Here is a 21081-nt window from a genome sequence, read left to right on the forward strand (position 1 = left end):
AGTTAGTCCCGTTTGATAACATTTCACCAAAATAACATCCAATCATCCATATCCAAATTTTCAGCCCATATTAGGGTACAATGTTTCCTTCACATTCTCAAAATAGCAAAATACTGATATTTCATCACCTTTGGTGCTGAATATTGTCATTTATCAAATGAAAGATACCGTTTCAAACTAGAAATATGAACAAATTCATGAATACAAAGTCTGCTACAAAGATAACCACTTGGAAAAACATACACAGGCCTCAAAAATGACACCACGTCATCAGTTCAGAGTCTTATGACCGCAAAGCAGGCGATATGCCGATATCTCAGGAAAAATATATATATTAGGAAAAGATTGAAGACAGTGCCAGATAGTTAATCTACAAATCCTTCCATGGTAACATCCCAAAACTGGCTATAAAACCTGATCCTCTTAATCACAGTAAACGAGTAGTACTAATATGTATATAAAATTCACATTGCTTGAAAGAACTTTTAAGTCAATTCCGCCGTGAAAATTCAGGTTAAAGAACTTTAAGTCCAGTCCCCGGCATCACATTCAGGGTAGCTTGACAGGTCAGAAAAAGCATGTCATTATTTAACTTGCGACCTCAATCATCTCCACTTCGCCATCACTATAATCTCCCCAGCACTTGCTTGGCTTTTCCTCATCTAATGTTTCCTTGCTGGTGGTCACTTTATCCTCTTCACTACAACCAGCTGTCAAGCCAAAGCCTGCATGCTTCTCTTCCGTTCTCGGACAACAATTTTCATCAATGGCAGCAGATACATTTCCAGGATTTTGCTCAGCTTGCTGCTGCTCACTCTCACATATGATCACCTCCGCTGAGGAGGCATCTTTGTTTTCCTCATCGAGAGCTTGATCCTTGTTTTCAGAATTCGGTTCAACATTTACAACTTGTGCTGAATCTGTAGAACTGGTTGGAGATGTTGCAAGCCCGTTTTGATTCACTGGGATAGCATTTAATGAAGTAGGAAGTCCACTGGGTGACACTGGGATATCGTTTGGAGACATGGGTGTGAAACTATTTGGTGAAACTGGAATTCCATTTGGAGGAGCCAGGTATCCGTTAGCAGGTACGGTATAGCAATTTGGAACCCAAGGTTGCCCAGGTACAAACTCAGTTGCATGTGGATTCATTATTCTAGGAGGGCTGTTGGGATTGCCATCAATGGTGTGTTCACCTGAGGAGTGGAATACACTTTTATTCCGTGGAACACGATTCCCATATCTGTTGTAACCACCAGATATTCGCGGACCATATGGAACCCGTGCAGTTGCTGACTGATGAGCTGATCTTCGGGGATTGACTGCAAGCATGGGAGGAATATTTACTGGTGGTGGCAAAATTCCCCCATGATCCTTGAAACCTGGTACAGGAACTGGAACTGGAACTGGAACTGAACCAAAAACTGGAATTGTAGATGGATTAAATGGTGGTGCAGCTGCAGACAGTTTCTTGGTTGGTTCTTTTCCTGTTTCTAATGCATCTTGCTTTTCTCCTTCGGCTGGTAGTGTCTTAATAACTTGTTGCTTCTCATCTTCCTTGACCTTCTCTTTCGAGACAGAGTCATCGTTGTCAAATAAATGTTTTGAATCTTCAACTAACCTTGGTAGGGGATTTGGATCAGAGGAAGTTGCTTGGCAAATTTCTATCACTTCTATCGCTGATGAATCTTCATAGGCATTGTTGCTTATATGCCAATTCTCTACCTCCATGGTAGTGATATTAACTTCAACTTTTTTATCTACCAAATCATCATTGGCTATTCTCTGCTCCTGGGATTCAACTTCCACAACCTCATGTTGGACCTCATTACCTTTTACCATATCAATCACCAATTGTTTTTCTTTGTGTTCATGTACCAAGCTTTGCTGATTATCATCGATTGGTTTCTGACCATAATCTTCCTCTGCAACCTTTGTACTTGGCACATAACTATCAATCTCCTTTGTTGCAACTATCTCATGACTCACATCAGGGTTTCCTTTTGGTGACTGTTCAGCCACAGCCTTGACAATTGTACCAGGTGGGGCTAAGGCAACTTCTTTATAAGAGAAAAGTTTACCTGCTGACTTAATACTGATGGCACTGCTAGGAGCAGCAGCTTTAATGTTATCAGCTGGACTTGCCGGAGCTGACTTTGAATTTGAATCCCCTGATTTATCTGCTCCAACAGCTTGCGAGTTGGGGCTATTTATTTTAGAAGTGAAGCTTGCACTCTTGAGGAACTTTTTTGATACAGGAGAGGATGGACCAATGGAAGAAGTCTCATTTATGTTTGTTCTTGGAGAAGAAAAATTTGTAGGCTTGCCCCGATATTTTGACGACTGAGAAACATTCATGAAATTTGTATTCAGTTTTGCTAGGGTAGGCCTCCGCGATGAAGCAGTTTTGCGCCCTGTAAGTGAACGACCTTTAGGTACAGCCTCTTGCCATCCTTCATCTGAGCTGTCATCTTGAGCCATATTATTGCTTTCATTCAGTACTGTTTGTGCTTCATCTAAGTGAGTGGTCTCAACTTTATGAATCCAGTGTTCTTCCAAATGAGCTTCTGTTTTATTTTCTTTGTCACTTGTAGTCTCAGCAAGTGAATAACCTTGAGACACATCTTCAACCTTGTGATTTTCATCTGATGTAGTTTCCCAGTTTTGGCCTGGTTTTCCCTTTAACTGTAAGATTCATGAAAAATGGTTTCATTCAATGAAATATAGAGAAAAGAAGGAAGTACCCAGGAAAGGACAAGTGTATTCATAGACGAAAGGAGTTATGTGATACCTTCGCACGGGCCTTTTTCTGTGCTTCTCTTGCTTTCAGATCAGCATCAGGTGTTATGTAATCCAAAAGGTCTGACACACTGATAAAATCATTTTTATAGGCATAAAATTTCAGAGAATATTTTTTTCTTTCTAAAATGGAAATTTAATTTAAATTTCAAGTCTTGCAGGCCATTCAGAGACAGTGAAAATGTTGTGAACTGAAACAGGGGTACTCAAATAAGGAGGACTTGTGCTAATTGTAATGAGTACCTTAAATGACCTTTGCTGGAAATTGAGGCATCTGGCTTAGGTGTGCCATTGCGTGCAGCCTCCTGTTGCTCCAGAGCCTTTGATTCGAAGTATTCTAGCCAAGCAGCAGCATCCTGTAATAGATTCATGTAGGCTTGAAGAACAAGAAAAACAATTGGAATGTATTTGATCTACCATCGAATAGCAACCTACCTGTGTCCTTAGATCATCAGGGCCAAGTTTAGCCTGCAATATCTGGAGGGTTGTTTGTTCATGCTGAACACTTAGTGAGTATGCTTCCATCAAAGAAAGAGCAATCGCTATTGCATGATAGCTTGCAGCTGTCTGAATAAGCCATGAATTCATAAAACAAGTTAAAGATGCCAGTTACCCTAATCTAATTAATATGAACCAAGAACTCAAGCGTATAATGTGCCAACAAAAACAATGGCATGTGACCACATAAACCAGTACAAGATTTGATTGCATTTCTAAGAATTTGTTAGAAATCAAGATATGATATGATCTAATATTTTCTGTTCTCGATTGATTTTTCAACTATAATTGTGACTTATACATTGTGTAGAACAAATAGTGTCTATTAAAAGATTTATCGGTTTTTAACTTGCAAGATCAATTGAATTGAACTTCCACTATAAGAACGATCTAAGCTTTATGTTCAAGGCATCAAAGTCCAACCAAACAATTTTTTTAATTTTTATTTCTTTTGCAAATAACAGAAAATCATATTATGTCAGCTCGTTTAAGTTTGAAAAGCAAACGTCACATAAAAGAGAAGGATGGCCTCTCATGAGTAATGCTAGAGAACCAACTTTTTGCAGCCAACATTAATAAACTTTTTTAAAATAACTTTTTGCTTATCTTAAATTTTAGACACTAAATTATAATTCTAGTATGACTATGATACGGTGGCTATCGTGTTTCAAAAAGTGTTGCTAAAATTAAAGTAAGGTTTTTTTATTGTCAAACAACACTTTAAAAAGTATTGCTTAAAAAAAGTGTTACTAAAATGTAAAAGAAAATGTAACTTTAATTTTAACAACACTTGCATAATCACCGTAGTCACCATAGTATACTCATACTAGAATCAACCAAATTATATACCTTGGCTAACTAAATGTTGGTTCCCTCATCTTCTTTAAAATCTTTTGTACTTAAATATCATGTTGAGTTATCTATTTATTTTTAATTTTTGGCAAGAATTTCATTTTACTTGATTCAGCTAATTAATGGCCACCCAGGTGTGCCCAAATCTCCAACTTTTAGGTTTTGTAAACCCACCACTTTGGAACCAAGTTGTATTTGAGCTTTTAGTATTGACAATAAAATAGTGGCTCAAAAGGTTCAAACCCAGAAACCATGGTGGTTCAAGTCAAGCTAGATTTTGAAAACCTATTTGTTTCCAACAATTATAAGTCAGTCTGTTACAAATTTTAATCTTCATGAATCATGAAGAAAAGGTTGAATAAAAGTGGTTAGCTTAGAATCCCTATTTTTGTCACCAAATAAACTATGTCGTGTCCCACTTCTTTACTATCCATTTGAACGTAGTCCGACATTAATTAGTGCACATAGATGAGCATGCTTCTAAGTTTCAAAAGTTCTAGAACCATGTCAAGCCATTCTAAAATAAGGACTCATGCAACACATGGAAAATTCCTCATGCTTTGGAATGAGAGAGAACCTGAATATGATCAGCTCCAAGTAACCTTTTATTACACTTTAAAGCTTCATGAAGATATCTGAGAGCAACATGGACGTTTCCCAATCCTTCTTCCATCATGGCTACATTAATGTAGGTGGCAGCAGTATTTGGATGTGAAGGTCCACAAGTAAGGTGCAAAAGATATAGTGCTCGATTGACATACCTAGCATATAAGGAAAAATATAAAATTGGTCAAAATCAATTTCGGCAGCAGAACAAGAATAACTCACAGGAGTTTCCCATTTGATACCATGACCAATTTTATATACATTGGCCAGCATATATCATCTCTTACTGCCAGATCCCTATAATTTGAACAACAACTACTAAAGCAATTAGGTTAATGAATTCATGGGATGACACTCCTATCTGTGATTTTAATCAATGGTCCCCACAATGATATAAAACAAACCATCAAAGATTACTAGTTTATAATTGCGAATCATACTTTAAGGTAATTATAGACAAAGGAATGGCCAAATTCTGAGGACTTGAACCACTTTTAGAAATTTGTTCCAATGACAGTATTATTACTTTACCATAATGTTAGTTTTATGAAGAAAGAATAGAGATAGAAAGGATCCCAGAAGATTGGAACAATAGATTCTCATACATTGAACCACAAACGTTATGATATCGTATAATAATTCAACAATTTAATAGGATAGGGAAATATACTTTAAAGCCAACTCTGTATGTTGGAGTCGATAGTAGAAAACAGCAAGGTCTCCATAACTTTTCATGGTATCAGGATGGTCCAGTCCAAGCTCTCTCTCATTAATATCAAGTGCCTTTTGCTGATAGATAGTTGCCTAACAAAATCATAGCTACAATTATTACGATGATACTGACTAGAATTACTTTAACTTAGCAAGTAGATATTTTATTGTTCTGTGTCTATGTTTCCAAATGAGTTAAGAAAATGTCAACCTTATATTCTTAATTGAAATAGTCATTTGCAATAATCAAAATTTATGTAAGAAAATTGTCATCATCAAAGGAATTCTCTGCTGCAACCTGAGCATTACTATCACATGTTCAGGCTATAATACATTTACTAGGAAATGATATTTCCATCAAAACTTAGCAAAATTACTAGAGAAGAAAATGTAAGTTACAGAACCTAGTGTATTATATGTTTTCCACCACTAACAAATTTATAAAAAAAAATATTTATCAGTTGAAGACTTTGCAATGAATAAATGTTGATAGCGGTCTGCTTTATGTAATACTATTTGGTATCGAGTATCGACTGGGACGAATAAGATAATGCTGCAACTTGCAAAATTTCTCTACCATATTTTAATTTTGTGCTCAGTATAAGAATAAATATTTATATCAGAAAAGATGTAATTCACGTCCAGAAAAAACATGCTCTTTCCCCCCAATATTTGGAAAAGTTAGTGAATTATAAAATCAACAAGTTTTGTACATTAGAAATAGTTTGACCCTGACATAGCGCACATCAATTGCTATTCATTTTCACAGCAAATGTCACCATTTCTGATGAATAAACAAAGAGCACTTAAAATATATAAAACACAGACCTGATTGAAATCTCCAGTATGGTAAAGCACAACAGCCAAAAGGCTATATGCTCCTGCTGTCATTCTATGGTAAGGCCCACATACTGACACTAATTTTGAAAGCGCCTTCAACATTGAATGTGGAATGTTAATTCATTTAACTATTGGTCTTGTGAACAAACTATATTGTAAGATGATTGAATTTAAACATACCTTAGTGCCATAATTGACAGCATCTTCCAATTTACCTTTATCCAATGACGTCTTCGACGATTCCAACAGTGTGCGACCATCAGCAGATGAGCATGCCACATGCTGCAGAAACAATCACAATTACAATTCAACAACAACAACAACAACAACAACAACAATAATAATAATAATAATAGTGATGGAATTTTCCTTACAACCAACTCACTTTGTACTATATTTTACCTTATATATGGGAACCATGCTTACAACATCAAACTTTCTGAAAGGAGAGGCTCTATCCATATCATAGTCCCTCGGAACCAGCTCAACCCCAACCTGTCAAAAGATTCTTATATTGGATAAGGGAACAAAATAGAGCATATCACAGTATTACAAAATCGACCTAGTGTGTGTTTTTTTTTCTAACCTTATGGCACAGTCCACGAAGAATTGCAAACTTTCTTAAATCTTGACAACTCTCATGCTTAAATTGCCACCCAAACCTCTTCAAAAGAAATAATTCTACCCATTTCCATTTCAATTCATAACAACTAGTGATCTCGGCATCATTAGTATCAGAATCAGAAGATGGTGTTCCAAATAAAATATTTAAGCATGCGGCAATCGATGAAGCCAAATCAGAAAAATCATCAACTGCTGGAACAACAGCTTGCAAGATGTGCTTGTAGGCTCGAACAATCATTTCATGAATACATAGTGATTGTACATGTGGAAGCTTATCTGCAAGCTCAACCTGGCAATTGAAAACAGAATTAAGATAACATATTATTGTTAAAGTTGTGTTGGTGCACGCATGCATGTGCCCCGTGTGGGAACAGTGTCTTTGAGACATATTGCAAACCTAAAGGAGAGCAAGAGCAAGTTTGTTGTAGTAGAATGTCAGGAAACAGTAGATTAAGATGCTATGATGACATATAAATTGAGAAATGTGCAGACTACTACTAAGCATCCTCTGCTCCGTTCCAAAAGTAGAGAATTGTGATTCTATCTCATACCTCGTTACATAATTAAGAATGAAGATTCTCAAATGGAAGTGGGGTCTGAGTTAACATACTATTTGGAATGAGATTTGATCTTCTATTCCTATCATCCTATGTTGCTTGAACACATATGTTAAAACTGAAATTTGCTAAACTTATTTGTTTATACCATGACAGATATTCAAATCATTTGGACCAACTTTGGTTCTATGTACAAACATGGGAGTGCTAATCCTAAAGCTACCAAACTGTAACCTGGGAGAGGACATTCCATTCCATTCTCAATCCATGGAATCTATAAAAGCCAGTTCATTATGTTTCTTCTGCTGCAATACTGTAATAGTATATGGTTTTCGTTTATCAATTGTTTCATGAAAAACAGCCGTAGTTAGCAGCATCACCAAATTTTCATTTGATCTATTTTGCACAATGTCAAAGAGAAACACTGCAAAACAGTTGGTTAAAGGGTGCAAAAGAAGATGAATGATTAAATATATTACCACTGTTCCCAAGGAAGACATTTGCAAGCCCCTAGTATGCATGAAATCAGTCAATGTCCTTCCATCAACTGGTGAGAGCTCAAGGGAGCCAAAATCTGCCACCTAGGAATTTGAAGGCACAATAATCAAATATATTCCACAGTAACAGATAAACATGTTAATAAGTAAGAAACTAACCAGCTTTGGAAGGGCAGTATCAATATAATATTTGTAGGCCATTTCCCTCAATTCATCAGGTGACTGTATAGATAAAGAACCAATAAAGTATTGTATCAAAGTATATCCTTAATTTTCAGTACTATGATAATACCATTAGATAGTACAAATTTCATGTAATCTTTGGGAGAATCACATTACAATTTATGCACAGAGAAAAAGGAAGATACAGATTAAACAACCTTCCGATGAAGACCAGTTTTCGATTCCTTGAGTCTTGTATATGCAGCATCAGAAAGCAGTTTTCTCCATATTGTTTCCTTTTCTTCATCTTGTTTCTCTAAATGCTGTTGACTGGCATCTAGCTTGTTTGTATCAACACCATTACAGGTGGAAATATCATTCCCATGTTCAACTGTAGAGTGCCTGTTGTCAATTTTTTTCTTCAATTCCTTCAGCAACCCACCTTGCTTCCCAAGACCCTTCACAGCAGGGTCAAGTTTCACTTCTTCCGTCTTTTTTGTCTCTGTCTTTCCCGTAGCTTGATTTTGCAAATGTTGCACCCAACATGCCCCTAGCTCCCATCTGATGGACTTATTATATCTTGTGGGTTCTTCCGTTAGTTTATGTAAACTTTGCTCTAGAACTTTCTTAACCAAGGACACCGCAGAACGTGAATTTTCATTATCTGTGCTCTGGAGTCGTTGAGTTGTATTTGACAATTGGGGTGTAGATGACTTATGCAACAGCATCCTCAAGCTAATTTTGTTTTAAAAATTAAAATAAAAAATAAAGAAAGGAAAGAAAATATTATCATAATAATAATAATATCCAAGAAAACTAATTAAAAACATCCTCACGCTGAAGCTAATATGTTAATAGGGTCATATAAAAAACTTATAAAAGCAGATATACCAAAACAGATTGTCACTATTGCACTATAATTTGCCAAGCCAGCATTTTTCCTCATTATTGGTGTATGATTTCACAGGTTAAAGTTTACAAGAATGCAACCCAAGAATTAAATTTGTGTAGGTACACATGATGGTACCCAATAACCAAAGTAGATCAAGGCAGTGATTAAACTTACCTGTTAACATTTAAGGCATTTGCACCTCCTTCAGGCTGGTCTTCAATAGAAACTTCCAAGGAATCAGGACTCCCCTCCCAATCCATTTCAGCTGAAACTTTCACAACAGCTGTGTAGCCACAATGTCGTATAATTACTGCACCTAAAGTAGGAGTATCCTACAAGAGCAAAAGAATGATTTATCAAAAAGGAACTTAGGGGAATTCTAATAGGTCCACAACACTTATTATATCACTTACATGAACAGTTGCACTCTCATCAGCAGTTATGCCTTTAAGCAAGTTTCTCTGAGCAAGTTCTTCCTCCGACAATCCAAGAACCTGATTCCCATCATTTTTGCAGTCCAATTTCAAACTTGCATCACATACATCTCTTGTTACCTTTATAGTCAAATCTCCAATTCTTTCTTCATAGGAAGTTGGAATAGTTGTATCACTGAAAGGGCTTTGCCTACAATCTTTAAGATGCTGTATTGCTGAAACAGCTTCAAAGACCGACACGTCGACAAATAAACTGTGAAGAAGAAACGCTTTCCTATCTCTAATTTGCCTCTCTTCTGTTGTTTGACAAGGCATTGCAGCTAGTATTGCAAAATCTCTGGCCCACCGTCTCTTTTTATGTTTACCATCTCTGCCCTGCCCACCACCATTTCCACCCCACATTTCATCTTCCACGGGAAGTGGAGGAAATGTAGATAGATTGTCAGCAACAACTGGAGGAACAACCCAAGTGTTTGCACGAAAACCATAAGGAAGATTGCCGAACTGAAAAGATGCCACTATGATATTAAGAACGTCTAGTATAGGTAGCAGAGTAGTGTGAAAATTTATGATGAGAAGTATATACCTTATTGTGTTCCGTGAAAGCTTTCATCAAAGCTTTGTAGGCCTGCATGAAAGATTGCAATACATTATTATTAATTCTTAAAAGGAACTAGATATTGTTTAGAGCAATGCACCATCAATTTCGTGGGGTAACTTTAAAGATACAATATAATGTTTATGAAACTAGATCTCTCATGTATTTGCTTCCAGTGCTTTCATTTATTTACACTGTTTCGAATTCATTAGATATGATGATAGGTTTTTGTACAGAAAAGAAACACAGGATAGGAGTCCATGTTAAAAAGATTTTAATTTTAAGGGGGAAGGGGGAAAGAGACTAAGAGAGAGAGATGGATATGGGTTATGAGTATTAATTTTCATGCTATGCTGCTGTTTTCAAGGACGACTTCTACATTTATACCTGTCAAACACAGGCAAATTCAAAGCTTACAAATGAAATTCACTCAGGCATCCTTTGGACCTTCACATTCTACTAACATAAACATATACTTTGAAAAGAAAGTAAAAAATTTTATAATAATCCGACGACTCTTCTATTCCTTCAAATAGTCAAACAGTAATCAAATTAAGTGATCCGAAAGGGCCAGAAATAATTTATAGCATCAACCGTAAGCAACCACTAAACTTACAGCATCAAACACCCTGCTTATCTGCTGAAGAAGACCAACCAAAGTATGACAGACAAGAAGACGTTTTCCAGCAGGATAGAATCCTGTTCTTGAAGCAACAATAGTAGTTGGTTTACCACTGCAAACCCTGACCTGCACATGCCATATCCATAGCAATCCCACATCAAAGATGAGTTAGTCTACCAAAGCTCAATCAAAAAGGCTCGTGCACACACACACCCCAACAACAACAAAACCGGCTGCTAAACTGTTAACAACATGATCCTCACATCAATCTGAAAGAAATCATTTTCTGTCTTATCCTCAAGGAATGGACGGTTTGATCTCCGTATGTCTGCAAGAAAACAAAAAGTATTTCAAAAAAGAACATAGCTTTGGATTCAATCTAGCATCAACCAAAGTCTTCTTGGTTTCCCGTGCCTGAATAGTTTGATTACTTATTCAACCAAGCTAAAATCCACGGGCATAACCCATTTGCCTGTAAACTACATTGTAACAAATTTATTAAAGAGGAAACTGAATTAGAAGTTGTAAAAAAAGAAAACAATCGAATAAAAATTAAATACCGTTTGCCTTAAAGAATTTTATCTAAAATATTTCCACAAACATATATAGATTCATTTGAGTAAAAGAAAATGTTTACATTTTCTTTTTCTACAATGCCAGAAGCTACGTCGTTTTTACATTGCAAAATGCATGCAATTTCAAAAATAGAGTTTAATTTTGATGCACTGACAGTGTAACAATTCGTACAATCATATCCGTTCTTTTGGATGATCATTCATGCGGTCAATATAAAAAGTAGTTATTTTGACTGATGTGGCGTTACGTAATTGGATGCTCGTGTAAAACTACTTTACACGGACAATGCATCAAAATTAAATTCTTCAAAAATAAATAAATAAATAAAACAAATAAATAATGCGTTGGCTTAAGAATTTATTTTTAATACACTATCATGTAAAACCATTTTACACCTACATCCAATCACATAATATTATCTTTTAGATTGACAGGGTGAATGGTTATCCAAGAAAAACAGTTGTGATTGCACATTTTTACACTGTAAGTGAATGAAAATTAAACTCAAAAGTTTTAATAACATAAACTTTTGAGTGAATACTCAAGTTAGTCCCTCAAATTTCATGCTTGAATCAAGTTGGTTCTAGAGTATTTTTCAAAACAACTTAGTACCTAACATTTAAGGGGGAAAATAAACAAGAAATAGAAATTGAGGACCAACTTCATTCAAAGAAATTCCAGGGAGTAAATTGAGCATTTACTAGTTTAAAGTCTTTTACGTTACAATTCTTCTTCAAAGATATGAACTTTCTCACTTCTGCTTAGTAAAACAACATGGTGCTGCAATGAAAATGAAAACGACACTTCGAAAGGACGGGACGGACTTGGTGGGACGGGTTACCCTCTTTGACTCCCCTAGAAAACACATTTGCAGACACAGCAATTATAGAAACGGGGAAGAGAAGAAATGCTTACATTGAAACGGCGGTGTAAGGTGCGAAAATGAAAAAAAATCATAAAACTGTCCGAGTCTGGGTGGGGGGCACATGGATATGTCTCCCTCCAATTTCTCTGCCTTCTCGCTCTTGGCATTTGCAGAATCCGAATTCGGGTCGCTGGGCTTGGGCTTTGGACTCGTTTGGGGCCCATTTTCTGGGCCAAAGCTCTGCTGCGACTGTTCGTTGTCCACGGAAACAGAGTCTTTGGCGGCGGCGAGTTCTTTGACAGTGGACCTGCTGGCGGTGGACTTGCCCAAGGAGGTGGTGCATGCGACGAGGTCAAGGAGTCGTCTAATGTGAGCGACGGCGAGATCTTCGCTGTAGTCCTCTAGAAAATAGTAATTAAATAAATAAATTGAAAACTTCAATAAAAAAAAAAATTGGAGAAAAGAAAAGGAGAGGAGTGGCGAGAGAGTTGGTCAGTTAAATTTCAGTTATCAAAACCGGACGAAACCAGCTGATTCAATCCACAAATTGGTGAACCAAAGTTTTAGCGGGTGTAGTCTGTTTAACATTAGAATCTTCCATACAATTAAATTGGCAATTATATGAGGTGTATACAAAAATCATATACCAAAATTAATTATTAATATAAAATATATATTAAAATATAAATATATCCTAAAAATAAATTAAATTATACATATATTTATATATAAATATATTAATAATTAATTTTAGCATATAAATAATATTTTTATTAAATTGATAAAAGTAAAACTAGGTAACTCAGTCTAATACTCTAATTCAATCTTAAATTCAATCAAAATAAATTAGATTAAATCAGATTCAGCTGACGTATAATTAATGTATATAATTTTATAAATTTTATATAACAAAATAATAAAATTTTAAATTTAAAATTAAATTTAATAAATATTATATACATTTTAACTATATATATATATATATATATATATATATATATATATTAAAAAGACACCAAAAATATATGTATATTCAAAATTAAGTATTTTTATTTATAATATATATTTAAATATAAAATATATATTAAAAATAAATTAAATAAATAATGATGAAGTATAAAAAATCATATTTTATTACTAATTTCAATTTTATAACTAATTCTTTAAATGTTCTTTTTCACTACAGTGATAATTAATTTTTTATGATAATTAATTTAAAAAGTAGACATTTTAATAATAATTTTTGAAAAGATTATACATTAATAAAAGAGTCGTAATATGAATATATGATACGAAGAATGAAGAACTTACCCCGGACGATGGCAAGGTGGCAGGGTTTGAGGGACACGATTTCCACTGAATCCTTCAACCTAGCACCTCGCACCTGTGCAACCAATAACGAACTTCGTTAACGCCAGTCGCCAGGCGGGATCTTTTTGGTTAACTCCATTAATCCATTGCATCACTTTAAAAACATTTCAAAAAATTTGGTAAAAAGGGTTGAAAAGTAAAAAACAAATGAGGATTAATCTTGATCTATCACACCAAAAAAAAAGATAATAATAATAATAATAATAATAATAATAATAATAATAATAATAATAATAATAATAATAATAATAATAATTTTAAGGTTTTTTTGTGACAATAATTTTAGGGATTAATCACTTTTGTAGATAATTACTATTTGTTTTTGTAATGTTTATTTATTTGTCGAGATTAATTCACAAAAGTGATTAATGGCATTAATCTGTTCATGTTTTCTCACTTCATCATTCTTTTACTTAGAAGATAGAGAAAACTGATGCTTCAAAGAAGGATAGACCAACAGGCTTAAATGGTTGAAAATTGTATTAGCCAACGCCCAACGGTGCTAACTTGTTTTAGAAAAGCTTCCCAGTGCATCACTTTTTCTCCTTCCTCTAATCCCATAGACAATTTGTTAGGGTGGATGTTTTATTTAAAACTTATAAACTTATATTATCTTCATATTATAAATTTAAATTAGAATAAAATATTATTTTAGTCTCTAACATTTGAAACAAATTCTAATTTGATCCTTAACGTTTTATACGCCATATTTCAATTCTAAAAATTTTTAAATATCTTATTTCAATCCCAAAAAAATTTTAAGTAAATTCAATACTGTCCTATTATTATTTAATTATGATTAACTTATCATTCTTTTAATTTAATACCTATGTTATAATCAAATATTTAACTTGATTTGTTTATTTATTAAATTTCATCTTAGACTTTGATCACATTAAAAAGAATAAAATACAAAAATAAATTTTTATTTGTTTTTATATATATAAGTATATATATTGAGAATGTCAAATGTTATTTGATAATTTTATAAAATTAAACGTTAGTCTATTAAAATCAAATTTTTTATTTGATTGATAGGTTTTGAACACTATAATTTTAGAGATTTAATTTTATATTTTATCTAGATAATGGGTACTAACACAAATTTTCTGACAATAGAGATAAGTTCTAAAAGGTAGAAGCTTGCCAAAAATAAATTTATCTCTTATTTACAAGAAGCGACTTGACAACAAAAAAATTTTATACTCACTTATTATTATCTTGAAAATAAAATTCTTAATTATCAAGCCATTTTTTATAACAAAGAATACTATAAAAAAAATTAACTTATACTATTCAAAACATATTAATCAAATCAAAATTTAATTTTTATTAAACTAATATTTAACTTTATAAAATTATAAAATTAAATTTGACATTCTCAATATATATACTTATATATATAAGAAACAAGCAAAACGTTATTTTTGTATTTACTCCTTTTAATGTGACCAAAGTTACTGAAATTTAATAAATAAATTAATCAAATCAAATATTTGATTATAACATAGGTATTAAATTAAAAAATGAGAATTTAATCCCAATTAAATAATTAAAATAAAAATAAATTAACTATTAATTTATTAAAAAAGTCATAATAGAAATAACTAAATTACATGCTTAAATATTAAAATTAAAATAAATTAGCTATTAATTTATTAAAAAATCTCAATAGAAATAACTAAATTACATGCTTAAATATTAAAAACCTGAATTAATCATATTAATTCATAAATTTTTAAAAATAAGAATGAAATTTAAGAAATATATAAATCTTTAGATTTTCTTTATTTCTTTTCCTGCGTGTTATGAACATATGGTAATCATTCACTAATAGTAATTAATTTTAGTATGTGAATAAAATCGATCTATTAGCGATCATTAATAAAAAAAAATTTTCTTTGATTTTGACGTATTTGATAATTGAGTGTTAGGATTTATAGTTTTGTACAAAAAAAAATTAAGAAGTTATAGGACAGTTTTGATTATATTTTTCTAATATATGAAAAAAAAATATATCTCAACTAATAATATTATTAATGTACACATTATTTATTTTGTTAATTATTAGTGTCAAATTTAATAATATGATAATATTAAATTTGTCTAGAATTTTTTAGAACAAAAATATAATATTTAGATTATTTAAAATTAAATTAAAATTTTGCCTAAATATTAAAAATTAAAATAATATTTTACTTTTTAAATTATTAGGAGTAGTGATTAATTAGAGTTATATCCAAATCTAATAGCGCAATTTTTCACATATTTTTAACAAATAAATAAACTAGAACTTCTTGGACATGGGCGCAGGCCACATGTATCTATATTTATACTCCTTAAAAAATGGTATACTTTTTAAGTTTTTGTAAAGAATAAAATTTCATATTAATTTTTAATATTTAGACTAAATTTTAATTTTATTCTTAATATTTAGAAGATTTTTTTATTTTAAATATTATTTATTTTATTTTAATCTTCTGGTCAATATTAACATTTTTTCTTTTAAAAAATACTCTTTTTTCATTATAATTTTCTTTTAGATAACAAAAATATTGTAATTGTAATGATCATGGTAACTATTGTAGTCATTTGAATGCGTAAGTGATAGAATAATAAAAACAAAATAATAATAGAGCAAAAATTGTTTTTTTTTTGGGAACAAAAAAATTTAATTTCGATAAGAGGGTTAAAATAGGATAAAATAAAATGCTTAGAATAAAAATAAAATATTTTAAATATTAAAAACAAAATTAGAATATAATCTAAACGTTAGGAATTAAAATAATATTTTATTTTTTATAAATAATTATTTCTTTAAAAAATTTTAGTAATGTTATCTAAATTTAAAAAAAAATCAAAACAATTATTCCATAAGAAATGGTAGAATATATTATTCATACTAATATGAATAACCCAATAGATTCAAATAAAAAAATAAAGAAATATGAAAAAAGGGAGAGAGAACATGAAAGAAGTAGATTTAAAAAGAGTAGTAAAATATTTTTCAGTTTTATTTTTTAATTTTTTAATTTAGACAACTCATATGTTAATGATTGAAAAATGACAAATTATTTTCTATCATTTCTTTTCATTAGACACTTGAATCCTTTTATGAGAATTTTTGATAAAAAAATGGCAAAAAAAATTTACGTGTAATATTAGCTTATATTATTTGTCTTTTACCTGTTCTATATATATGATAACCATTAGTTATGGCCATTTATTACCTATACATTTATCAAAATAATATTACAAAAGGATGAAAATTATTTGATTGAGATATCATTTTGATCATTCTATAGGAGTTAAATATTTTTAATAAAATAGTTATCATTCACACAGGATTAATAAAGTCTAAGTCATATAAGTTACATGCATGATATATAAGTATTTTTCGTTATTTTTTATCAAAAATTCTCATTCAAGAGTCATGTGTCTAATGAGAAGAAAAAATAATGGACAGATTGTCATTTTTCAATAGTTAAAGTACGTATTGTCAAAAAAGAGTTTTATTAATTTAAAAAAATGGTAAATTATGTGTTTTTATTTTTTTTTATTTTTAATATTTTATTAAGAAAAAAGAAAATATAGTAAAATAATAATTTTTTATTTTATCTTTTATTACAAAATTTTAAAAACAAAAATGTTAAAATAAAAACACAAACAAAGAAGTTCTAAGTTTCTCTCTTCTTATTTAATTATAGGAAAAGTAGGTTTTAAGTATCCAATTAGAAAGATGATAATATTATTTTCATATTGATAACTTTACTTTTTTTAGTTATATATATTTTTTAAATTATCCATAATTTTTATGGATATAAATAAAATTATCATAAAATATTAATATGATAAATAAAAATTATAAGTAGTTAGAAGAGCATAAAAAATATAATTAAAAAAATAATTTATAAATTTAAAAGTGAGATTATTTTTTCCAATTTTCTGAGCTCGCGGGAAATCCAGAAGTACAGAGAGAAGCATACCTCGTGTGATAAGGAGTAGTTAGTCAAATGACAAGTTTCAACGTGTACCGCTAAAAGCTTTCTCACATCCAGGATCCTGTCCGTAGAAATTCCCTGTGACAAAAGAACATAAATACAAAATAGTACTAAACAATCGCGTGCTAAAAATAAAAAACAGAATTTTATTCGTATTTCATTTTTGAATTTGTTTTAAGGATACATGTTAAAATTATTAATTAAAAGATATTTTATAGAAAATATAAAAATTCAATTTTTTTAATATATTTGTTTTATTTTTATTAAAATAAAAAGTTTAAAAAAAATTTTATGATAATTTTAACATTTAATTTTAAGATATATATTAGTTAAACTTTTAATTTATTTGTCACGTTGCATGAATATAAAAATTCAACTAATAATACAGAATAACTCTATTTTCATATTTATAATCAAATTTTATAAATAATATAATAAACAAATTTTATTTATAATAAAACTCTATATATAATATAATTAAACTTTATTCAAATTTATAATTAAAATATGAGTGAAAGTAAAACAACTAAAAATTATCAATAATTTTAGTGTTAGAGAAAAGTGCGAAATTGATTACTACATTACTGACTTTGATAAAGATTTGATTTTTTTTTGTGATTAATTATTATATTAAAATAATATGGAGAATATTTATAAATATACAGAAATATATTGAATGATTCATGATATTGATTCAATTTTCCTTTATATAAATAATGTAACATTTTCTCTAATAAAAGTAAAATAAAAAAATTATATAAATATGAAATTTGGAATGACCAAATATTTATATTTATAACCAAATTTTATAAATAATATAATTAAAATATTCAAATTTATATTAAATTTTATAAATAAAATAATTAAACTAGATTTATAAATACGCATTTATGTTGATTGAAGAAGAGAAGAAAGAATTAAAAGGAGGAAAAGAAGATAAATTAATATTTGAGTGTTAATAAACGAATATGAACGAAATTCAAGTATCCTAATTTGTGAAAAAAGACAGAGAAACTGGAAATGCCGATCCGTAGTCCATACCTTAAGTGTAACTTGCGAGTCGTTCGGTGTCTCCACAGAAATCTCAACGACCGTTGGCAAAACTGCAAATGGATACAATGTGATTCTGATTAAAATTCTCATAGGATAAGGTGGAGAATTCTCAGAGCCAATGAAATTTGAGATAAGTAACACCGCTTTAATGTTTGGTTACCACATACAAAGGATGATAAAATCTCTTTATATTATATAAAGTTGATAACAATTATTATAGAATGAGTATAAATATTTTTCTTAATTAGTTGTTTTATATCAGCAATTTTTAATAAATGTTAATAATCAATTTAAAGAGAGAAAAAAAAATTCTCATGTTCTTGTCCGACCTGTTTCAAACTTTCAATATACAAGTTTTTGTGTCTTTGTGTGTGATATATTTTTTTTAAATCAAAGATAAAGAGACTCGAACCTGATTTCGGTTTAATATTGCACATTTTTCACATTATTAATTAATTCAATTATATCTTTAATTTTTGCTATATATTTTACATTAGTTATGATAAATTGAGGTTATTAATATAATAAAATATTTTTTAGATAAAATTAATTATTATAATTAAATAATAGATTTTATAAATAGAATAAAAAACTACATACTTATGGCAAATATCAATTTAATATTTTTTTATTAATCTCTAAATAAGATAATATTTTTAAAATATTAGATATTGATTATTATATAATTTATTTGATTTGTTTAGTTTTCTCCGGCCGTTGGTCTAGCAAGAGGAAACATTAAAGAACATGAACCTCACATACTCCTAAAACTGGTAAAAAAAAAAAACTTTTCAATAACAATGCAAGAACCAAAAGAGCACAATAATATTGAAGTTGAGTCACGTTAGCAAGTTCATAACCGAGGATTTGAAGCAATGAATAGAATAGAATGAATAATTAAAGGAATGAAGGAGATGAGAGACATGTTGCGTCTATCTTTCTATTTTTACGGCCAAAGGAATTATTGTATACATGTTTCATAAACAGAAGGCATTGTATTCAAACACAACACATAAACAGAAAGGGAAAATGAAACAGGCATCGAATGCAGGATGGACTATTATTATTGTTATTATTATGTGAACCGTACCTTTCTCTTCTTTTTTCTTCTTCTCTCCCTTAGCTTTGTGAGGTTTGGTTTTCCCAGTTTTGGGAGCCATTATTGTACTTCAAAATAAACTAAACCGGCAGTTCAATTATAAAGCTTCCTCTCCGACGGAAATAACTATGACGCAATGGTTGAATTCATCGAATAATTAAATGAAATCCTTCTGCACGTGAACTGGGAAGAATCTATTCTCCGTCCATAAACTATGTCAAGTTTCTTTATGAACAAACAGAACAGCAACTATCTAACCAACCAGTGCCTCAAAAATCAACACATTTCATCAGTTGATATGTGGCTCAACAAGCCAAAAAATAATATATATTAATCACAATAAACACGATATGTAATAGGAGTTTGAATCTCAAGAAACCTGCTTGTAATTAACTTCAAACACGGAAGCTAAGCAAAAAAATAGATGTTATCTTGTTTGTGGAAATAAATGGAGCTGAAGAAGTGCGGGAAGCTAATAAGAGCTTTAATTTTGAGTACTGAACAGAAATGGGTGTGGAAGAATCTTGAGCTTAATTAAGGATCAAGTCAAAGTGTAGGTGGGAGTACTCAGCGGAAAAAAGGGTACGTAAAGTAGAGATTAGTTCATGAGAAGATATTGAGAGAGAGAGAGAGAAATAAAACATGAAAACAAATGAGAAAAGAGAGTGTGGATAGGATAAGGTAAGCCAAGGGGAAAACTAAAGCCAGGGTAGCCTCTTCTTGTACACATACACGCACAGAGAGAATTTAAGGCTAGCGATTTCAGGCCTCTCATTTTTATTTATTTTTTTCTTTTCTATTTTTTCTATGTCTCTTCTCCTATGACACCTCATCTTCTGTCTCTCTTTCTCAATCTTTGGTTGTGCTATATAAACTTTAATTATTGGATCAGGCATAAACAACTTATTAGAGGCTTTCTTGTCGTCTTCACCCTCTTTGGATTGGGCCGCCACCGTTGAGTGGCAACATTCGACCGGCCGTGGCATACACAAAAATCAGAAATTATTTTTTCCTTGTAGTTGTACTAAGACTTTTCGTTATTCCTTAATGAAGCTGACACAGTTTCGCAACACTTCTCCTATGCTGCAATTGAGTCAAGCCAACTACTCGACTTGTTAATAATTCGATAAACTAAATTTGTGAGTTATTGAACAAAGTTTGAGCTTGAAATTGAGCTCATATATTAAATGAGATGAGCTTGAACTTTGATAAGCTCAACTCATTAGTTTGTGAGTTGGCTCGATTATATATATATATATATATATATATATATATATATATATATATATATATAAATTTTTTAGTCATTTTTATATATAATTTTGATGTAAGATATGAGTAAAAAAATTATAATTGATAGATAGTTAATATATAAAGTTGATTTTTTTAAATATTTTTTAATATATATATATAAATTATGATTT

General features: G+C 30.8%; 1 protein-coding gene across 2 annotated transcripts; it reads right to left on the reverse strand.

Moving 5' to 3' along the window:
- Nucleotides 1-314: 314 nt before the first annotated feature.
- Nucleotides 315-20406, reverse strand: LOC112790680 (protein REDUCED CHLOROPLAST COVERAGE 2). Of its 2 annotated transcripts, XM_025833198.3 has the most exons (24): nt 20037-20406; nt 19649-19925; nt 18547-18608; nt 17491-17583; nt 13445-13517; nt 12184-12534; nt 10956-11020; nt 10687-10818; nt 10059-10100; nt 9452-9976; nt 9213-9370; nt 8365-8881; nt 8144-8206; nt 7967-8068; nt 6893-7219; nt 6709-6801; nt 6487-6588; nt 6295-6399; nt 5426-5559; nt 4727-4910; nt 3235-3366; nt 3043-3155; nt 2792-2870; nt 315-2685 (listed from the first exon to the last, which is right to left on the reverse strand). In XM_025833198.3, exons 2-24 carry the CDS (start codon nt 19716-19718, stop codon nt 589-591), a joined length of 5619 nt encoding a protein of 1872 aa, XP_025688983.1. In that variant the 5' UTR covers nt 19719-19925; nt 20037-20406; the 3' UTR covers nt 315-588. The 2 variants fall into 2 exon arrangements, with proteins under 2 accessions (XP_025688983.1, XP_072089217.1); XM_072233116.1 differs by lacking the exon at nt 10059-10100 and having other exon boundaries at nt 9452-9990; nt 10678-10818; nt 19649-20350.
- Nucleotides 20407-21081: the final 675 nt, after the last annotated feature.

Source organism: Arachis hypogaea, chromosome 3, assembly GCF_003086295.3.
Source record: "Arachis hypogaea cultivar Tifrunner chromosome 3, arahy.Tifrunner.gnm2.J5K5, whole genome shotgun sequence".
Classification (NCBI taxonomy): domain Eukaryota; kingdom Viridiplantae; phylum Streptophyta; class Magnoliopsida; order Fabales; family Fabaceae; genus Arachis; species Arachis hypogaea.